At 33.0% G+C, this 20,273-nt stretch overlaps 1 protein-coding gene and 1 pseudogene across 2 annotated transcripts; one reads left to right on the forward strand and one right to left on the reverse strand.

Annotated features, from left to right (window-relative positions):
• Positions 1 to 337: 337 nt before the first annotated feature.
• On the forward strand, positions 338 to 13,611 carry LOC132174484 (beta-glucosidase 18-like; annotated as a pseudogene). Its single transcript, XR_015911705.1, has 13 exons — positions 338 to 531; positions 610 to 676; positions 779 to 837; positions 937 to 1,012; positions 1,095 to 1,169; positions 1,258 to 1,342; positions 1,468 to 1,724; positions 2,390 to 2,497; positions 2,845 to 2,852; positions 12,196 to 12,448; positions 12,537 to 12,639; positions 12,952 to 13,051; positions 13,195 to 13,611. The product of XR_015911705.1 is annotated as a beta-glucosidase 18-like (transcript).
• A 5,542-nt stretch (positions 13,612 to 19,153) lies between these two features.
• Positions 19,154 to 19,907, reverse strand: LOC132174483 (putative 2' cyclic ADP-D-ribose synthase BdTIR). The gene is made up of 2 exons (XM_059586133.2): positions 19,411 to 19,907; positions 19,154 to 19,262 (listed from the first exon to the last, which is right to left on the reverse strand). Exons 1-2 carry the CDS (start codon positions 19,905 to 19,907, stop codon positions 19,154 to 19,156), a joined length of 606 nt encoding a protein of 201 aa, XP_059442116.2.
• Positions 19,908 to 20,273: the final 366 nt, after the last annotated feature.

Below are 20,273 nucleotides of genomic sequence, written 5' to 3' on the forward strand. Positions count from 1 at the left end.
AATTACAATTTTTTTTAGTTAAGTATTTTTCTTATATTCGAGTAAATACACTGGAGCCCAATTTCTCCACTGCACTGTCCAAGAAGTTCAAAACAATAATAAAAGAAATTTACCTCTTTTAACTCATTTATATGCAATAATGCAATTGTCCAAATTCATTAACACCAATGCATGATGATGATCTTGAATAATATTCTTGACAAGTGACAACCCCACAACTTGTGCGTGGCCCCAAAGGCCACCAACTCTTTGGCCTTGCCCGTAGATGAATCATGTGAATCATTTCTATATGCTTGGGCTGCTTTTTCCCACCAATTCAAACCAAAAAAAAAAAAAAGCCTTAGAAGTACTTCAAAAATGACAGTCAGGGCAGCACTGCTCTTTTTCTTTCTGCTTTCTATTGTTGTTCTTTCTTCTTCTGCTGATTTTTCAGCTCAAAGTTCGGATAAATATGAAGAAGAAGAAGAAGACATAAGAAAATCTCACTTCCCAGATGGATTCCTCTTTGGAATAAGCACTTCATCATATTAGGCACTTCTTCTTCTTCTTTCTTCTTTTATTGCTTATTTTGGTTCAGTCTGATCAGATTTCTTTGGTGCAATGTTATAGGTTGAAGGTGCATATCTTGAAGATGGTAAGGGTATGAACAACTGGGACATATTTAGTCATATCCCAGGTAAAAGTTTGTATATAATGGGGAAGGAATTTTATCATTACTCTTCTTGATTAATGTTGGCTTATATATATATATATGTGTGAGTTTTATCACATTTTTCAGGAAATATAATTAATAATGAAAATGGGGATGTTGCTGTTGATCATTACCATCGCTACTTGGTAAAAATTTGAATCATTTTTCATCAATATAATTCACCAACCTTCAAATTATCAGAAGAAGAAAAACAACATTAATAATTTGTTCTATTTGCTGCACAGGAAGACATTGAGACACTGCAATCTTTGGGGGTTAATGCATATCGGTTCTCGATTTCTTGGGCCAGAATCCTTCCCAGTATATATGCATTAACACTAATCATTTAGCCCACCTTAATCTGTTTAATTACCAACTCATTTGAGTTCTTCAACTCTAACAGGAGGAAGGTTTGGTGAAATTAATCCAAGAGGAATCACATTTTATAACAAAATTATAGACAACTTATTGTCTAGAGGTACGTAGGTAATTGTTTGGTTTGCTTTTAATTAAGCATACTTCTGCTCTCGAGAAATCAAACCATAATCCATGGATTTTGATGCAAGGAATTGAGCCATTTGTGACAATACACCACAATGAACTGCCCCAGGAACTCGAGGATCGGGGCGGATGGCTCAGTCCTCTAATTCAGTAAGTTAATTATTGAATCACTAATTATCTTAAAAGTTTTCTTGTTTATTATTTTTATGACACTAATATTAATTGTAAAGATTAATTATAGTTACGTGGTTAAATTGTTTAACGTTTTTCTGTAGGAAAGATTTTACATATTTTTGGGAAATTTGTTTTAAGAGCTTCGGAGATCGAGTTAAGTACTGGCCGGGCGACCATGAATGAGCCGAACCTATCCAGGGATTTGGGCTATTTAAGGGGAAAGTACCCACCGGGTCGGTGTTCAAAGCCTTTTGGAAACTGTTCTGTCGGCAATTCCGACATAGAGCCTATCGTTGTCATGCACAACATGTTGTTGTCTCATGCCATGGCTGTTGATTTATACCGCAACCATTTTCAGGTAATCTAAAGGAGATTCAAAAAAAAAATTAAACTGGGTCTGAGAAATTTTTTTTTATTCGGTATTTAAAATCTCTTAGCATATGAAAAGAACATTTTGATTTTTTCTTTTAATAATATGTGTTTTTCATATACTTTTTAATAGCATTAATAAAAAAATAAAAAAATCTAGACTATTATAAAATGTATCTCTCCCTTTCACTTAAAATGAAGAGGATGGTTGCATGTTAAGTAAGGGTGAAAACTCGGTCCCAGTTATTGGCCAAAACTGAAAATCTAAACTGGGACTGGGGTACCTAATTTTTATTTTTGAAAACTGGAACCGGGTACCCAATTAACCTACCAGTTCCAGTTGGTACCCGGTTATCCGGACCGGGTAAACCTTTTTTTTTTTGTGTTTAATTTAAGCAACAAAAAAAAAAAAAAAAAAAAAAAAAGCAAAACAATATATACCCGGTTATAACCGGGTATTTAAAAATTCTAAAACTGGTAACCGGAACCAAGCATCTTGGTTACCGGTTTTTCCCAACCGGTTTTCCGATTTTTCGGTTTTTTTTACACCCCTAATATTGTTAAGGCAGATTGATTGATTGATTGAATTGAATTAAATTAAATTAAATTAGGAAGATGAATTTAATTTAATTAGGAAGATGAATTCTGATGCAGCAAAAACAAGGTGGGTCTATTGGGATTGTTGTAACTGCATATATGTATGAACCGCTTACCGATGAAGAATTGGATCGGGAAGCTGCTAACAGGGCATTGGCATTCGAAGTGGGCGGGTAACTACTGCTTATTTCACTCAAATTGTAGATTTGGAAAACAAAAATCCTACCAAAAACAAAATTGATAAAAAAAAAAAAAAATTACAAAGATGCAGAATTTTTGAATCTAAGGAGGGCTTGAACTAATAAAAAATAGTTATAAATGTAATAATTTAATTTATATTAACATGTGAAATATTTAATTAAAATGAAAAAAATATGTGGGAATTTTCTCTTAGATTTAATTAATATCAATTAATATCATCAAATTATTCAAATAATGACTATAATTGTAATAATTGCGACAATAATTTCTGAAAGGTCCTGAGTGAAGGCGACAAGATGCACATGGCACAGACCAGTTGGTGGGCTCCTTTCGAAAATGATTCATTTGTTTGATTGTTTCTTCGCCGGGCCGGGATACGACGTCTTCACTTGACCTCCTATGTCGTTTTCTACAATAATTTCATAAAGGTCTTAATATCCATGATAGAACAAATACTAGTAATTATTTTGCCACTATCAAGAAAAGAAGAAGAAGAAAAAAAAACTAAAATGAGAACATGATTAATCAAGTAATTACGTTAAAAAAAAAAATAGTGGTAAAATTTTGTTCCCAACTTTACGTAATTTTTTTTTAAAAAAAATTTCAGTTTTATTGGAGAAGGATCACGAGCATAATACTCTTACATCACAAAGCAAAAAGATCTAAAAAATCATAGCCGAAATTACGAGGTTATAAACCATAGATGCTTACATAAAAATCAAACATTCAAAACCTATCTATGACATCAATATCCGCTAACGTATTATTACTTTTCAGTTGTAACATTAGATCTGTTCCAAACAGACTCAACTCAATGCATAGGTAGCTCATTTTTCTCCAAAATGTTTGGACAATAATTATTTAAACAAAAATACAGACAACAAAAAACAGAAAATACCCATCCCTAACAGAAAACAACCATAAAAGCACAGATTGCTCTTGAGAATATTAGATCTACTCCTTATCGATCCAGAACGGTCAGGAAACTGTTAGAATAAATCAATAATAAATATGTTATCTCCCCATAGCATGTATAAATAAATCTAACAATGTCATACCTTCAATATTCTCATGGCAAGCTTTCCATATCTACCTTCATGAATCTCATGAAGATGTCCAAACATGTAGAAGAAAACTGTGTTTTGTGTGTGGAGGAAGACTATTACTCTCAACCCTAATTTTCACATAATGACCTAGTGAAGCCTAATGAGCAAACTTCACTTATATATAGGGTGAGAGTAAATGACTTTCTCATGTGTCCACAAAATTGGCCCATCTCATTATAGGCTCAAAACAAAACAAATGACTATGTTAGTCCACCTAAAAGGAATAAATAAAACAATCTCTCACTTAGACTGCATAAGTCATTTAACCACAAGATAAACACAAATAAACATTCTAAACGCACAACCTGATCAAAATGTATTTGCAAGTAACAAGTTAGAATACACTGATAGGATGCATGACATATAACAAGTACTTACAATCACGTGACCAAGGAAAATAGAATGCAAGTGTAAGACACAAATAACACAAATGGTAATCATTATATTTTCAAATGAAGCCTACTGAGACTAATACACATTGTCTCACCGAGACTCACACACAATGTCTCGTATCACATCAGTGCCATAGTTAACACAAATGCACACAAATGGCAACACAAAAAATACTCATGATATACACAAGGCACATAACTCCCACTAACTTAATAGAACAAAAGACTCTAACAACCCGATATGAGTCGCATGCTCTTAAAACACTATAGAAGCCAAATACTCTTGGTCAATGGATTCGCCAACATATGTTCTATGGGAGTATGCATAGCTCAAATGTAAGATTCAACTAACCTTCTCTCTAAAAATAAATACTTTTATGTCAATATACTTGTAGCGCAATGAGCTCCTAGTATTCGAAAAGAAAGAAAATTGTTACAGATACAACTCAAAATATCTCTAATGACATCACAATGACATCTAAATTACCCAGTCCTAAGATAAAATTATGTAGTTATGTATCCTGACACGTAGCCTCAGAATAAACTACACATTATGCATGTCTCAATAGTTGATGAAGCTATAAGTGTTTGTATGACACATTTCCGCGTGATAGTTCTTCCCACCATCACAAATACACTAACTGGATAACCAAAATAATCGGCATTACAATATCTAACTACATCAAGAATGTGGATTACCGTTAAGTTAGCACAAAATCCCTAGCACTCCCGCAAGTACCTTAGTACTTCTTTGCAGCTTTCAAGTAACTCAAATATTTACCAAATACACCAACAATATAATCATATGATTTTATATACATACTTAAGTGCACATCAAGTACACACAATTAACGCAAATATGATTGTTTGGGAGTATTGAGACTTAGAAGTTATCACATTTTCACAATATGTGTCTTTGCAAGAGAGACATGTCAGGATCACCAATGATTGAAGATGTCACAGTAAATTTATGATGCATGTGAAACAGAAATATGCACTCATAAATATCCTCATTCACCAAATAGTAAGATTTTTATCTTACACATATGCTAGAATTCGCAACACACATTGCACTCTTACACATTATTTTCATCTCAAATTTATGCTAGAGTCTCTAACACATAATGAACTCTTACGCACTATTTTTTATCTCATATTCATGCTAGAGTTTGCAACACATAATTGAATCTTACGCATTATTTTTATCTCGACTCCATGCCAGAGTCATAATACACAATGGACTCTTACACTATTTTTGTCAGAATTCTATGCTAGAGTCTGCAATACAAAATGGACTACTACGCATGATAAAGCAAAACAATTAAATACAAAGACTTAAAATGACCTGCTATCGAAAAGATAGGACTAGGAAACCAAGTGCAAAGTATTTAACCATTTTCTTCACCGTCCAAAGCATCATACCAAATAATAATTTACCGATATGGCAAAATAATTATCTGTATGGACCTTAGTATAATAGTTCACAAAATAATAATCCAACATATATTTATTTATTTATTTTGAATAATATCCAATAAAACCCAATAATTTATCATGGTCAGTTTCACGATAAGTAAGCACGTAACCACTTAAAATCATTTATTTCGATGTATAACATCATCCATGTTGAACAACAACAAAAAACCTCAATAATTTATCATGATTAGTCCCATGAAAGGCAGGTACATAAACACTCAAAATCATTGGTTTGGTCTACAACAATAATATCTACATTAAACTGAAGGTTGGGGAAACTTCACTAAGACCCCCCCTCCCCTCCGAACTTCCAGCCGATTTGACAAACACCCTCTGAACTAACAAAACTCTCACTCAGGCCCCCTGAACTTTGGTTTGCTCTCACTTTGAACCCTTATGTTAAATTTCAACATTAAAGTCAAACATTTTGACTTTTTATGCCCATTATACCCTCACCCCAAAACTACACCGTTTTGTGCTCTAAAACTACAACACTCACCTATCCCAAAACGACGTCATTTTGAGTATAATATTAAAAAAAAAAAAAAAAAGACCAAATCTGGAGCCACCCCCTTGGCCAAAATGGAGAGGCCGGACCACCCCATTTTTGGCCAAGGGAGTGGCTGGGGCCACCCCCTGGCCTGTCTGGGGATCACCCCCATGGCCAAGGGGGTGGTCCGGCCGCCCCCAAAACACCCCATCTCCTTTTTTTTTTTTTTTTTTTTTTTTTTTTTTTTTGGCCTTTTGGGGATGGTCGGATCACCCCCTTGGCCATGGGGTGGTTTGACCACCCCCAAACCGGCCAGAGGGTGGCTTCAACCACCCCCTTGGCCAAAAATGGGGTGGTCCGGCCACCACATTTTGGCTAGGTAGTGATGTAGTTTTGAAGCCCAAAACGATGTAGTTTTGGAGCCCAAAACAACGTAGTTTTGGTTAAGGGTATAATGGGCACAAAATGTCGGTTTAACGGTTAAAACTAATAGATGGGGAAAAAATGATAGAAATTGAAAGTTCAGGGGAGTAAAGTAAAAGAGTTTGAAGTACATTGGGTGTTTGTCAAATCGGCTAAAAGTTCGCGGGGGAGGGGGGGGGGGGGGGGGGGGGAGGGAGGGCTTACTGAAGTTTCCCCCTGAAGGTTCATTTATCTCAAAATAGATATCATAATAAATGCACATAGCTCAACTTCAATTGGAAGATAGCAAAAAACTATAAATATTACTTCAAATCATAATAAAAATGAACATTAATCATAAATTGTATATCTCATTTAATTTTTTTTTTTTTTAAAAAAAAAAAAAAACCCCTTATCTTAGGTAAAGGTGAAAATGAATTCCATTTATTTGTCTTACTTAGTCCACAAACATTTTTATATAACTCATTTAAAATGATTACCAAGTGCACCTTTACAATGATCAAAACACAACATATTAAATAATTACTTGATCATCATTATAAAATATTCTTGACAAAAATTAATTTTTTTCATTTAAATAAAAATTTTATATTCGCAAATAATCTTTAGATTGACACCAAGATATCTTTCAAACAAGCTAAAGATTTAACTAATTGACACAAAATAATATTCAATCAAAATAACACAAAACCGTAGCAACCACCAAATTACACCACATGCACGGCATCATTGAATTACAATAAGGGTAATGATGCATCATGTATTAAACATGCCGATGCTCTCAAAGTTCGCAAAACCCTTTATTGAAGTAACGATAAAATCCAACAATTTATTGCAGTTAGTCCCACGATACGTGAGAGCATAACTGGTCAAAATCATCAATTTTATTCGTAACATAATTATTCGTTCACAAAAAACCATTTATTGAATTTACGATAAAATCCAACAATTTATTGCAGTTAGTCCCACGATAGGTGAGAGCATAACTGGTCAAAATCATCAATTTTATTCGTAACATAATTATTCGTTCACAAAAAACCATTTATTGAATTTACGATAAAATCCAATAATTTATCACAGTTTGTCCCACGATAGGTGGGAACATAACTGGTCAAAATCATTGATTTTATACACAACAAAATTATTCATATTGCACAAAATTCCTTAATCTCAATAGGAATGTATATAAATTTACATATAAATCTCGAAATGAATGCATAAAATTTCACAAACAACAATACATGCACCATTTATTTATTTACTATAGCACATGCCTTAAAATCAATATTTGTTCATAACCAAATATTTGAGAATCACAAATATGATGAACAATGTATACAAAACAATACATGTATACAAAATAAGCTGATATTAATATTTGTTTTCTTCAATATAATACTTACCCCTTTCATTTCATTTCTCAATATATATGAGACATAACACTCACACATGCATTTACAACAAATCTCTCCTTCACGTGTGAGTTTCTTTTACATTGACTCAACTCTCTCTTATATGTGAGTCATTTTGTCTCTCTTATATGTGAGTCATTTTACAAATCATCGAGTGTCAAGTATACAAGAGATATACCAATAGCATTTTATCAAACTGACGGGCTAGAACCAAAGTTTTATCAGAAAATATATAACTTACCACTACAAAAAAAAAAAGGTTTTTGTTGACCAATAGTTTCTGACGTGTGTCAAAGGTTAATAAGGCGGGTGTCAAAAATTTCAATTTTTTGACGTGCCAATTTTGACACACGTGTCAAAAATTGGCACATCAAAATTATTTTTTTGACGTGGCAGTTTTACCACGTCAATAATTTATTGTTGTGTCAAAAAGTGGCACGTCACTAAAATTTAAATAATAACTTCTGGAAGTTTTTTTAATTTAAATTTACTTCATGTTTAATTTTTCATCAAAAATCCAGTTGCAACTTAAAACCTATATAAATCCCTACAAGTGTTGAACACCCATATATATCTAACTATTGAAGGAAAATTCTCAAAATCTCATCATGAATTCACTACACAAGTACTCCGATCTCTAAACATTCAGTAGAAATTCCTAAAATACTTCAAACCCCCAAATAATGTGGAAGAACAAATCTAAAAGTGGGTTAGCAAATTTAACCAAAAAAAAAAAAAAAAAAAAAAACTTCTATATAAGAGACTAATAGATCTAGAATAACTAAAATTCAAGCATTTATACCTTAAAATCACCAAATATTCAAACCCCTTCCCTTCTCCCTCCATTTCTCTTTCTTCTTCACCTTTTCTCCTCTTCTCTCGCAGGTTCCTTCTTTTCTTTTCTTTTCTTTTGTTTAAGCTACAAACAAGGGAGGTGGGTGTGAGAAGAAGAAGAAGAAGAAAAAAGAATATATATAAGTGAGAACCGAAAGACAAGCATAAAGAAGGAATTTGGGAGAAAAAATTAGTTGAAAGGAGAAGGAGAAAGGAAAGAAAATAAGGAAAAGATCTCTTCTAGAAGAGGAAAAGAAAAAGAAAGAAAAAAAAAAAAGAAGACAAAACAAACCCCATCAAACTTATTTGAAAAGGAAGGATATGGGCACACGCGGAAGGAAAAAGAAAAAGAGGAGGGAAAAGGATAGAAAAAAGAAAAAGAAAAAGAGGAGGGAAAAGGATAGAAAAAAAAAAGAAAAAGAAAAAGGGGTCCAACTAGGCTAGCTCGTGCCTTCTCGATGAGGTTTCTTGACATGTCTACAGTAGACACGTCAATAAATTATTAACGTGTCACATGTGGCACGTCAAGAAATTCATCATATAATGAAAACATTGCATAATTTTTATTACTAATTAATAACCATATATATATATTGTTACCTAATATTAATTATTTCCAAATAAATTAAAGAATATAAATTAAGTACATATATAATAACCATATATAGTGAAAGCATTGTATAATTTTTATTATTAATTAATAACCATAAATTAAAGAATATAAAGCACATATATATAATAACCATATAGAGTGAAAGCATTGCATAATTTTTATTATTAATTAGTAGCCATATATATTTTGTTACCTAATATTAATTAATAACCATATACTATATTAATTAATAACCATATACCAGTTAAAATGCCACGTCAATAATTATTGACGTGTCAAAATGTGACATGTCAAGAAAGTATATTGAAAATAATAAGAGAAAAAAAATTATATGATCACTTATTTTAAAAAAAATACTATATACTTAAAACTAAGATAATACATATATGTATTAATATTCCTACAATATTGAAAACGTGATATGTATTAATACTATATCATTTTAATTAATAACCATATATATTTTGTTACCTACTATTAATCAATAGCCCTAAATTAAAGAATATAAAGCACATATATATAATAACCATATATAGTGAAAGCATTGCATAATTTTTATTATTAATTAATAGCCATATATATTTTGTTACCTAGTATTAATTAATAACCATAAATTAAAGAATGCAAAGCACATATAATAACCATATATAGTGAAAGCATTGCATATAAGAGACGAGAGCATTAACTAGTTTTATAAAATTTTAATGGGTTTGAATATATCTCTTAATATATGACAACATATACCAATTAAATTTTGTTACTTAATATAGGTACCAATTAATATTGTTATCTAATTTTGTTAACCAATTAATTAAATTTTGTTACTTAATATAGGTACAAATAATTAATATTATTAATTAATTAATTTTTGACGTGTGAAATAATGGCACGTCAATAATTATTGACATGTCAAAATGACTCGTCACTATTTATTGACGTGCCATTTTGACACGTCAATAATTATTGACGTGCGGACATGCACCACGTCAATAAAGTTTTTATTGACGTGGCAAAAAGTGTGTTACTGTTTGCTAAGTCAAAAAATACCCTGTTTTTTGTAGTGTACTACTCCCATAAAATGACATATCTCAAAGAAATAATACTTAAAATCTCTTGGGTCAAAAACACTTGTTGTCTATGACAAAGGAAATAAAAAATTTTGGATTCTATGTTCCACATTTAACACGCATGCAGGAAATTATCAATTTGTGAATCATAAAGCTTACATCTTTATGTTGAACATAAATATACTGTTTAACATATTAACAATTTATGCTCCACAAAAAATATTTCAATCAAAATAAACATCACATATGATTGAAATAAATATCAATGGAGTTGTCAAAGCCCTCATTTTAGGGATAAAAAACAATATGCATACTTAAAATCATATGTATACATAAAACAAAATAGTATATATATTCACAAAAATAAAACACATTGTGTCTCCAAGAGGTAGCTCAATCGGCTAGGACTACACTTAATGAAGTGGAGGTCACTAGTTCGAATCTCCCTCCCCCCTCTTGTGCGGATATGTCAAAAAATAAAATAAAATAAAACACATTGTTAAAATAAATATTGCATAAAAAACTTATCAATCGCAAAATAAATACCGCAATTGAGACCAATCTCTTTTCCGCCCAAATCCTCGTATCCAATAAATCCAAGTTTATAAAAAAATATAAACAACTCATAGTTAGACATAAAATGATATGAATCTATGATAAATTCACACAGATTTAATCTTTAACCGCTTTGTTTGATAAATATGTAAATTAATGTCAATGCAAAAGTCTCATCACTCCATCACATATGCACACACTTTTGAAGTTCACACATATATAGCTCTATCACATATCCAGCTTTAACCATTTTTTTATTTTTTAATAAAAATTTAAGTCCTTGTGCTTCGTATATATGAAGCAAACATATATGAAGGACAAAATATATGTCTTCACCTTTGCTTCGTTAACGAAAAAGAAAAATCCTTTTTAATTCAATACACAAAGCAAATTAACCCCCCAAAAAAAGGATTAAAAATGAGACTCATAGTGTAGAAGCAAAAAACCGTGTAGAACATTAAAAAAAATAGACCCCAAATCCTATAGCATCTGAGACACTATTAAGAAAAATTGAGGTGTCTAAACCATGCAATTTTCAAAAATATGATATACATATTATTTTAAAATAGGCTGCAATAACACGCTAAACAAATTGACAACCGTCTTTTACGCGTTAAAAGCCACATAACAATGAAAGAAAAATAGAATCACAAACCAGAAAACACTGTTAATGGCATTGCACGGCGACAATGCGAGATGGGGACGGTACGCTTAGATTACCCATAGCAGTGGTGGCAGCAAGAAATTCAGATCCACTACTGCCTCCACTCGAAATCAAATCTCATTTATTCACAATATTTTTCAAATAAAAAAAAATCAGTCTAAAACGAGATTTATTATAACCATGAAGAAAATAAACAGAGGCTCTAATATCAATTGTTAAAATAAATCAATAATAAATCTATTCTTTCTCCATAGCATGTATAAATAAATCTAACAATGTCTTTCATGAATCTCATGTAGATACCCAAACATGTAAAAGAAAACCGTGTTTTGTGTGTGGCGGGGGACTATTACTCTCAACTCTAATTTTCACATAATGATCACCTAGTGAAGCATAATAGGCAAACTTTACCTATATATAGGGTGAAAGTAAATAGCTTCCTCATATGTCCACAAAATTGGCCCATCCCATTATAAGCCCAAAACAAAGCAAATGACTATGTTAGTCCACCTAAAAGGAATAAATACAACAGAAACTACATCATTTTACGTGATTGAGAGGGGTAGAGCAAAGAAATAAAATTTAAACTATTCTATTTAGTAGACAACTGGTGTTTTCTCTTACAAGCAGGACGTTAGATCCCTTGATATTTGGTGATTACCCTCCGGAAATGCGCCAAATTCTTGGAAGTGAATTGCCAAGATTCTCCCTAAGAGAAAGAGAACTTGTAGAAGGCAGTGTGGACTTTATTGGCATCAATCACTATTCAACTGAATATGTGAAGGATTGCACCCATTCTGCTTGCCCCTTAGGCGGAGATCGACCAATCCTAGGCTTTTTAAGCTCAACTCCATATCGCGACGGCGTTCCTGTAGGAGAACCGGTATGCTAAATCATAAATGCTAACATTGTTTTGCCCTAGTTGTCTAAATTTTTCCTTTTTTTAAGATTGCTTAATTGTTTCTTGACAGACTGCAATGCCCCTATTCTTTGTGGTTCCAAGAGGCATGGAGAAAATCATCGACTACATTAAGAAAAGATACAATAATAAGCCCATGTTTGTCACCGAAAACAGTGAGTACTAAAATTCAATGATGATTTTCACCGACAGAATAAGCACTTAGAATTGCATATAGCGTTTTTCTTCCCAAAATATAAGATTTTATTCAAAATGTACTTTTTTGAAGCACCTATTATATTACACCGTAAAAGTCTTATCGTTAGATGTAAGTCTCTTTTATGTGTTCCCTCTAAGAACCTACCCGGCCAAATTTATCTTGTTACGGACTTCAAACCAACAAAACATTATGCAATGTGAATTAGATGTGTTTGGGTTTTGTAGTGAGACCAGTTATATATAAGTTAACTCTTCAACTGTGTGTTCAGGATTTTGTCCACCACCGCAACGAAGTGAACAAGTTCTTGAAGATACAAACAGAATCAAGCTTCACAAGGACTACCTTTCGGGTTTGGCCAGAGCAATAAGGTGAGGGCCATATTTCCAGTTTTTTTTTTTTTTTTTTTTTTTTTTAAAAAAAAATTATTGTTATTATTATTATTATTTTTAAAGCAAATTGAAAAAGGGTTACAAGAAAACAACATGAAAGAATTATATATATATATCGACAGGAATGGAGCCGATGTTCGGGGATATTTCATATGGTCTTTGATGGACAACTTTGAATGGGCAAGTGGTTACAGACTTACAGTACTGTAACGTTCGGGCTATACTACGCCGATCGCCAAACGATGAAGCGCACACCCAAGCTTTCTGCTGCATGGTTTACAGATTTCCTCCCCAACAAAGAAGATCTGGTCGGGAAGCTAAATCTCAGGGACGGAGCCAGCTTTGAGTTTGGGGGGGACCAAGCTAGGGCCAAAAAAAATTTGGGGAGGGATTAATTGGCAAAAAATACCTAAATTTTTCTTCTTTTTTTTGCCTTAATTTTTTTTTTCCTTGTAATTTGAGAGGGGGACCAAGGCCACTATCGGTCCCCCTTAAATCCGTCCCTGAAGCTGATAATCAAAAATCAGAATTTCTATGATACCCCAAAAAACATTTGTTTTATTAACGTTTCCCAAAACTAGCGGACATATTAATTATTAGTTCTTTTGTCTCTCTTTCTTGATTTTTCTTTCACAATTAGATATTTCTGATTTGGTCTCGAAGACGATTTTGGTTTCTGAATTATTATGCGAGACAGATTTCAGTGATTATGAGGTAAATTCTAAAAAATTAATTTTCTCTCTTCTAAAATCTTTGTAAAAAGTTATCTTCTTTCGCACTAAAATTTCTGATTCCGATCCTATTATTATTCCGGAATTAATTTGGACCGTCAAAACTAGTTGAAAATTAATGGACCCACGAGTTAAGAGTTGAGGCCTTTCACCATCCATCTTTTTCAGTAAGTTTTTGAAATGACAAGGCAAACGATTAGGAACGTTAAGCCCAACCTAAAAGCGTTAGGCAAAGCCACATGTACAAACTTTGCCCCTTCATCATTTATGGATAATATAAATAATTCTTCGGGGAAACTTCAGAAACCCCCCCTGAACTTTCAGCCGTTTTGAAAAATCCTCATGAATTTCCAAAACTCTCATTTAGGCCCCCTGAATTTTGGTTTTCTCTCACTTTGGACCCTTTTAAAGTTAAAGTCAAACAATTTGACATTTTATACCCATTTTGCCCTTCCCTAAAACTACGACGTTTTGTGTCCTAAAATTGTAACACCTACCAAGCCCAAAACGACGTCGTTTTAGGCATTAATTTTTTTTTTTTAAAAAAAAAAAAGCAAAATTAAAAAATTAAAAAATAATAATAAAAAAAAGGGGGGGGGGGGGGGGGGGAGAGGGGAATCCCTTGGCCAAAATGGGGTGGCCGGACCACCCCATTTTTGGCCCAGCCACCCCCTGGCGAATCTGGGGGTGGTCGAACCACCCCCATGGCCAAGGGGGTGGTCCGGCCACCCCTTTGGCCAAAAAAAAAAAAAAGGGATGGGGTGCATTTGGGCCGGTATGGGGTGGCCGAAACCACCACAGCCCCTTGAGGGTGGTCTGGCCACCTCAAATGCACCCCATCCCCCCCCCCCCCCCCCTTTTTTTTTTTTGGCCTTTTGGGGGTTGTCGGACCACCCCCATGGCCAAGGGGGTGGTCCGGCCACCCCGGTTTTTTTCTTTTTTTTTTTTAAATAAAAATTAATGCCTAAAACGACGTCGTTTTGGGCTGGGTAAGTGTTGTAATTTTATGACACAAAACGACGTAGTTTTGGAAAATGGTAAAATGGGTATAAAACATCCAAAACGACGTAGTTTAATGTTAAAAGGGTTCAAAGTGAAAGAAAACCAAAGTTCAGATGGCCTAAATGAGAGTTTTGAAAATTCATGAGGGGTTTTTCAAATTGGCTGGAAATTCAAGAAAGTTTTCTGAAGTTTCTCCTAATTCTTCCTTGTTTTTTTTTTTTTTTTGGTAATAGCACTCAGAGAAATGATTGGTAATAGTGTCGCATAATAATGACTCATAGTATTTATGCGACACTTTCTTTCTTTTGCATAAATTTCCGACATACTTTTTTAAGTGATAGTACAATTTGGTGTTCCTTTTTTCCCTAAGTAAAGAGAGAGAAAAAAAAACCAAGAGGAAACCTATAAATATCTCCTCAAACGACCATATTGTTAATATCCCTCAAAATACTATTAATTGTGTCCATATTTTTCTTATATTATTAAAATAATGTCAATATATATCCTTTCAAAGCCAGTTAAAAATGCATAAATGTACAAATTTTTGAGAAAATTATTCTTATAAAATTTTTTTAAGAATTTTTATAATTTCACGAACGGTATTTTTATCATCATATCAGGGGATCGATAGATAGAGACAATTTTTTTTAGCAGTTGTTTAAGTGATATATTGACACAATTGGTAATTTCAATGAAACTTTAACAATGTATAGTAGTAATAGTTTGCGGAGAGAACATATATATATAAATCAGACAGCGAGCCAATAATGAAAATGAAAAAACAAGATATTAATCGTAGGAAGTGAACAAATTAGAGTAACTGTGCATGCTAGCCTCCGTACAAGACTGTTAGGTGGGAATGGTAGTTGAAGAAATGGTGTGGACAACCTTTAAGAAGGGAGATAACACCACCACCTTCCCCAGGATCAACCTTCCCATCTCCTACGATCAAGAAACCACCATCCCTAGCTACCTCAATCACCCAATAATCAACCAAAATGTAATCCACCAAGAGATCGAGTTTTTTGAGTACTAGATCAGACGAATATATACGGCATGAAATGTAAGAGAAGAGAGGAAAATAAAGAAGCATAAATAATGAGCTTGGGAGCAGAGATATTGATGGCAGTCGTGGGGCTGTGGGCGCTTTATTTGCGGCCAATGGTGATGAGATACGCCGGAGAGATGGCGGAAGTGATGGGCTACGCCATTCACCGGATTATGAGAGGCAGGCCTTCTTTCGCTTTCTCTACTTATCTCCCCTACTCCTCTTCTTTTCTTTACTGGCGCTATTAATTAATTAACCTCTATCTATATATATAAAAAATACACATGTATATACAACACCAATTACAATTACACAACCGCCGCCGACCGGTGCCAGGTGGCTGTCTGCTCGCCGGTGGCGCTGGAGTTCATGACGTACAAGATGAGGAGCCAACAAGCTAAAGCTATCTAGATATTCTCATCAGCTACCTCGATTAATATAAATTATTCTCTGGGATAATTTTCTTTCCCTTTTTTGTTTTTTTGTTCTGGGTACGTACGTACATGATATGAGATAATTGTTTTTTGGGTTATTGCTTCGTGTTAATTGAATAAAGAAGTACTTTTGATTTAAATAGTGGTTTTATGTCCATGATTTGGGCCCATCTGGGGGGATAAATCTCAAGTGGGGAAAGCAAGTACTAGTGCTAGCTAGCCTAATTTTATTTTTTTATTGTTGTCTAATAATTAATGTTGCAGTCTTAGAAGACTACTAATTAAAGTGATTAAATTAGGACAAGTAAACTTAACTTTAAATAATATTTCAAGAAACGAAAGTTATATTTAGCCTAAATTTTATAATTAATGTGGCATATATATGAGGGTCCAAACCTATTTTTATATATAATTAAAATACGATATTTTAGGGTTAATTCCCAATTAAGCTCATCATTACTCCTCTTGTATTTTAGTCGATTACTATTTCAAGCGCTGTACTACGCTTACCTTATAATTGGCCTAACATCGATGTATGCATTCTTTTCGGTAGGTTTTAAATTATGTACTTATTTTTATGTTGAGAAATCTTTTTAAGGTAGGTCACTTCGTTTACCTACTTTTATTAGCTAAGTTTTGGGTTCATACAAAGTTTCTCTTCACACGTATGAATCAGGTAAGATTTTGACTTCCCCGTGAAGGTGGCCCCAAGCAATTATTTGAATTCAAGGATATTTAAACCTTAAACCTGATGTGTGAAGGTATCCAACTTTGTTAGGAAGTCGACTCAACTCAAATCTGAATTTTAATTTCAAAAATTAATGTAGTTACGGATATTTTGAGCGTTTAAAATTTGTACTTAGTGTGAATTTCATGAAAGAAAAAAAAAAAAAAAAGATTTGGCTTAATTACATGCATATGATGTAGTTGAGTAGACGTTCTTTTGGGACTTTAGATTTAATTTCATATTTTTCATGAGAAAGAGAAATGTAAAATTAAATTTTGACCTATAAAAATCTACAATACAGGTTTTTTTTTTTTTTTTTTTTTTTTTTTTTATGGCATCTAAGCTAAAAGAAAAAATCAAAGTAAAAACTTCGAAGTTTTTCAATAGGGAAGTACTAAGCAGCGGGTGAAAACCCCGATGGTAACGCCCAAAGGGAAAAACTACACTAGTCGCCCCTTCCCACCTTTTTAATTAGAAAAAAAGAAAAAGAAAAAAAAAAAAAAAGTGTCGTTTCAGCATAGAGAAAAGGCTATGGATTGGGGATTTGGGGGTTTTGGAAAGGGAAGTAGGCCATTGTATAGCCTTTATGGTTTTTTAATCAATGAACTCTTGGTTTTTTCAAAGTGAATATTTTAACAGTGCTTGAATAATATTCAAATTTGTTAAAAAAAAAAAAAAAAACAATTAAATGCGGCGATTTAATTATTTATTGAATAAGACCTGCTATTCCTTCAACTCCATCTTGTCTATTTCCTGTCCAACTCCTTTTCAAATCTATTACTAATTTTGTAAGACTTACCTGTAGATCTTATAGATTCACTAGTAGATTAAAAAATAAATAAAAAAATATTGAGTGGAGTTAGACGGGAGATGGACCATGGAAGAAAAAATAGCATTTCTTTGGTAGAATTGATAGGTGTACGGTTTTTAATTAATGAGTTGCTGACCCATAAGTTTAAAGTAGTCCATTATTATTTACTTCTTTCTAAAGTGAATATTCAAACCTTGTGGGTACAATTAAGGGAAAAATACAAAATCAGTTCATGTAGTTTATCTGATTTGCAATTAATTCTCCGTGATATTAAAATAAACTCAAAAGTCTTTGAGATATGCCAAAAAAAAAAAAAAAAAATTTTTGTCCTTACAGTCAAATTTCGTTCACTAACTTAATAGATTCTGATAGCGTAAAACATTAAAGTTAATAAAATTATGATAGTTGTCCAATTTAAGTCAGTGTCATATTAACGAAATCTGTTAAATTAGTGGAAGAAATTTAACTGTAGGGACTGAATTATTTTGTTGGCGTACCTCAGTGATCATTAAGTTCATTTTGATACTACAGAGAACTAATTATTAATCAGGTAAACTACAAAGACTAATGTTACATTTTTCCCTACAATTAAATGTGGCAATTTAATTATTTGTTGAATAACACTTGCTTTTCCTCCGACTTTGGTCGATCTATTTCTTGTCCTAGCTAGATTTAATGATAAATTTGAAAAATAAATATGGATGGAATTGGACCAGCGAAGCACAGGAGAAGGAAAAATAGTAGTTTCCTTGTTGAATTGATGAGCAATTATATTTAATAGACTCTTATTCGATCTATTGCCATACAACTATGATCAATGATGTAACACTGAATATCAGGCATTGATTTTTATTTTTAAAAGCTTTTGTTAATCCAAATATTGATTTTCATTGCCATATTATTATAGTTGTATAACAGTAGTATGAGAGTCTACTAAATAGCATTACTCTGAACTGATATGTTTAATGTTTTCTCGTCCAGTAGTCAAGAAACATAATTATTTTAATTAATTCACTTAATATATAGCATCACCCTTTTGCCGATTCCAGAATATTACAAGGAAAAGAAAATTCAGGAAATGAATAGCAGCTTGTTAATTACTGTTTAATATACTTGTATTGAGTAATGCAACAACTGTAATATTAACAACTACTTACGCTTGAAAACAAAAATAAAAAAATAAAATGAGAAACTTGAACAACAATTTACCGGAATAATTAAAGTAATGAACAAATATGGAAATCCTGCAGAAGTAAGAAATTAAGTTAATGAAGAGGGAATTAGGATCATTCTGGATTCTCCTTCGTTATCCGTATATAAATGTTGTTTTACTGTGAGAGAGGAGATTTCCTACGCTTCATATGTTCTTCATTCTCAAGCTCTATCAAGCTCTCGATCACAATTTCTGAAGCACTTGTCACAACATCTGCCATGTTCCTATAAATATATATAAACACAGCACAAAATCAATATTTATAAGCAACAAAAACATCATGTGAAATGTCGATCCAAGATGTTTTAACATGTTGTAAGAAATGCAATTAATTGAGTGAGATTGATATATATATATATATATATATCTTACCCCTTGAAGGAGTCGAACGTGAGCCCAACGGTGTGCTTAGCCTCCTCAAGAGCCCAGCGAAACCGCCGGAGCTCATTCTCTGAGAAAACGCCATTACTCGGAACAGAAAGCTGGGAAGGCTTAATGTCGCAAAAAATAGGGATGACCTTCTTCTTTGACTCCATGAAAAGAGCCAGCTCGTGCAGACAAAAATATGATTTACAATAATTGGGAGAAAAAACGGCAACGCCGATTTTGCATCCTTGTATTGCACCATCGATCTTTTCGAAAAGTTTGTCTCCCGGCTTCATTGTCTTGTTGTCTAGAAAAGGACGTAGGTTGAAACGGTGAAGATAATCGTACAGCAAGGTGGCTATTGTTTTCTTCGTGTCAATCCCTCTATGGTTTATGAACACTTCACAGGGCTTGATCGCTCGTTTGATCAGCTGGGTTCGGCTGTGATGGGCGAGTAATTGGCGGTGGAAGTTCATGGCTGCTGATGATGATAAGCGATTCATGGTTATAATTCTCTTGGGTGGTGTTGTGTTTTTATGAGAAATAATGAGAATGAGAATTGTTATGGGAATATGGAGGGTTTGCGTTGCCTTTAAATATCTGGAAATTTACCCTTATTAATTTCCTGTAATTTTCTCTTTTTTTAAAGAATTTTATATATTGGTCTTGGGAATCTTCAATTTCAATTGAACTTTCGACCTTTTTGAGTTGATTTTCAAGAAGAATATTTATGGGTGGTTAGAAATCAACATATCACCGTGTTTTTTGTTTGTTAGGGCACGATGGAAAAACTAAACAATCGTTTTGACCACCTCTAAGCAAGTGTACCTTCAAACACGTCAATCTGACTCTTTCTCTTCTATCTCTCT

This window comes from Corylus avellana, chromosome 3, assembly GCF_965113065.1.
Source record: "Corylus avellana chromosome 3, dhCorAvel1.hap1.2, whole genome shotgun sequence".
Classification (NCBI taxonomy): domain Eukaryota; kingdom Viridiplantae; phylum Streptophyta; class Magnoliopsida; order Fagales; family Betulaceae; genus Corylus; species Corylus avellana.

What these genes read in the sequence shown, in the direction of transcription:
- LOC132174483 (XM_059586133.2), bottom strand. Translation starts at nt 19,907, where the DNA reads ATGAATCGCTTATCATCATCAGCAGCCATGAACTTCCACCGCCAATTA. An exon ending in ACGTTCGACTCCTTCAAGGG is followed by an intron (nt 19,263 to 19,410) that starts GTAAGATATATA and finishes ATATATTTATAG; the next exon opens with GAACATGGCAGATGTTGTGA.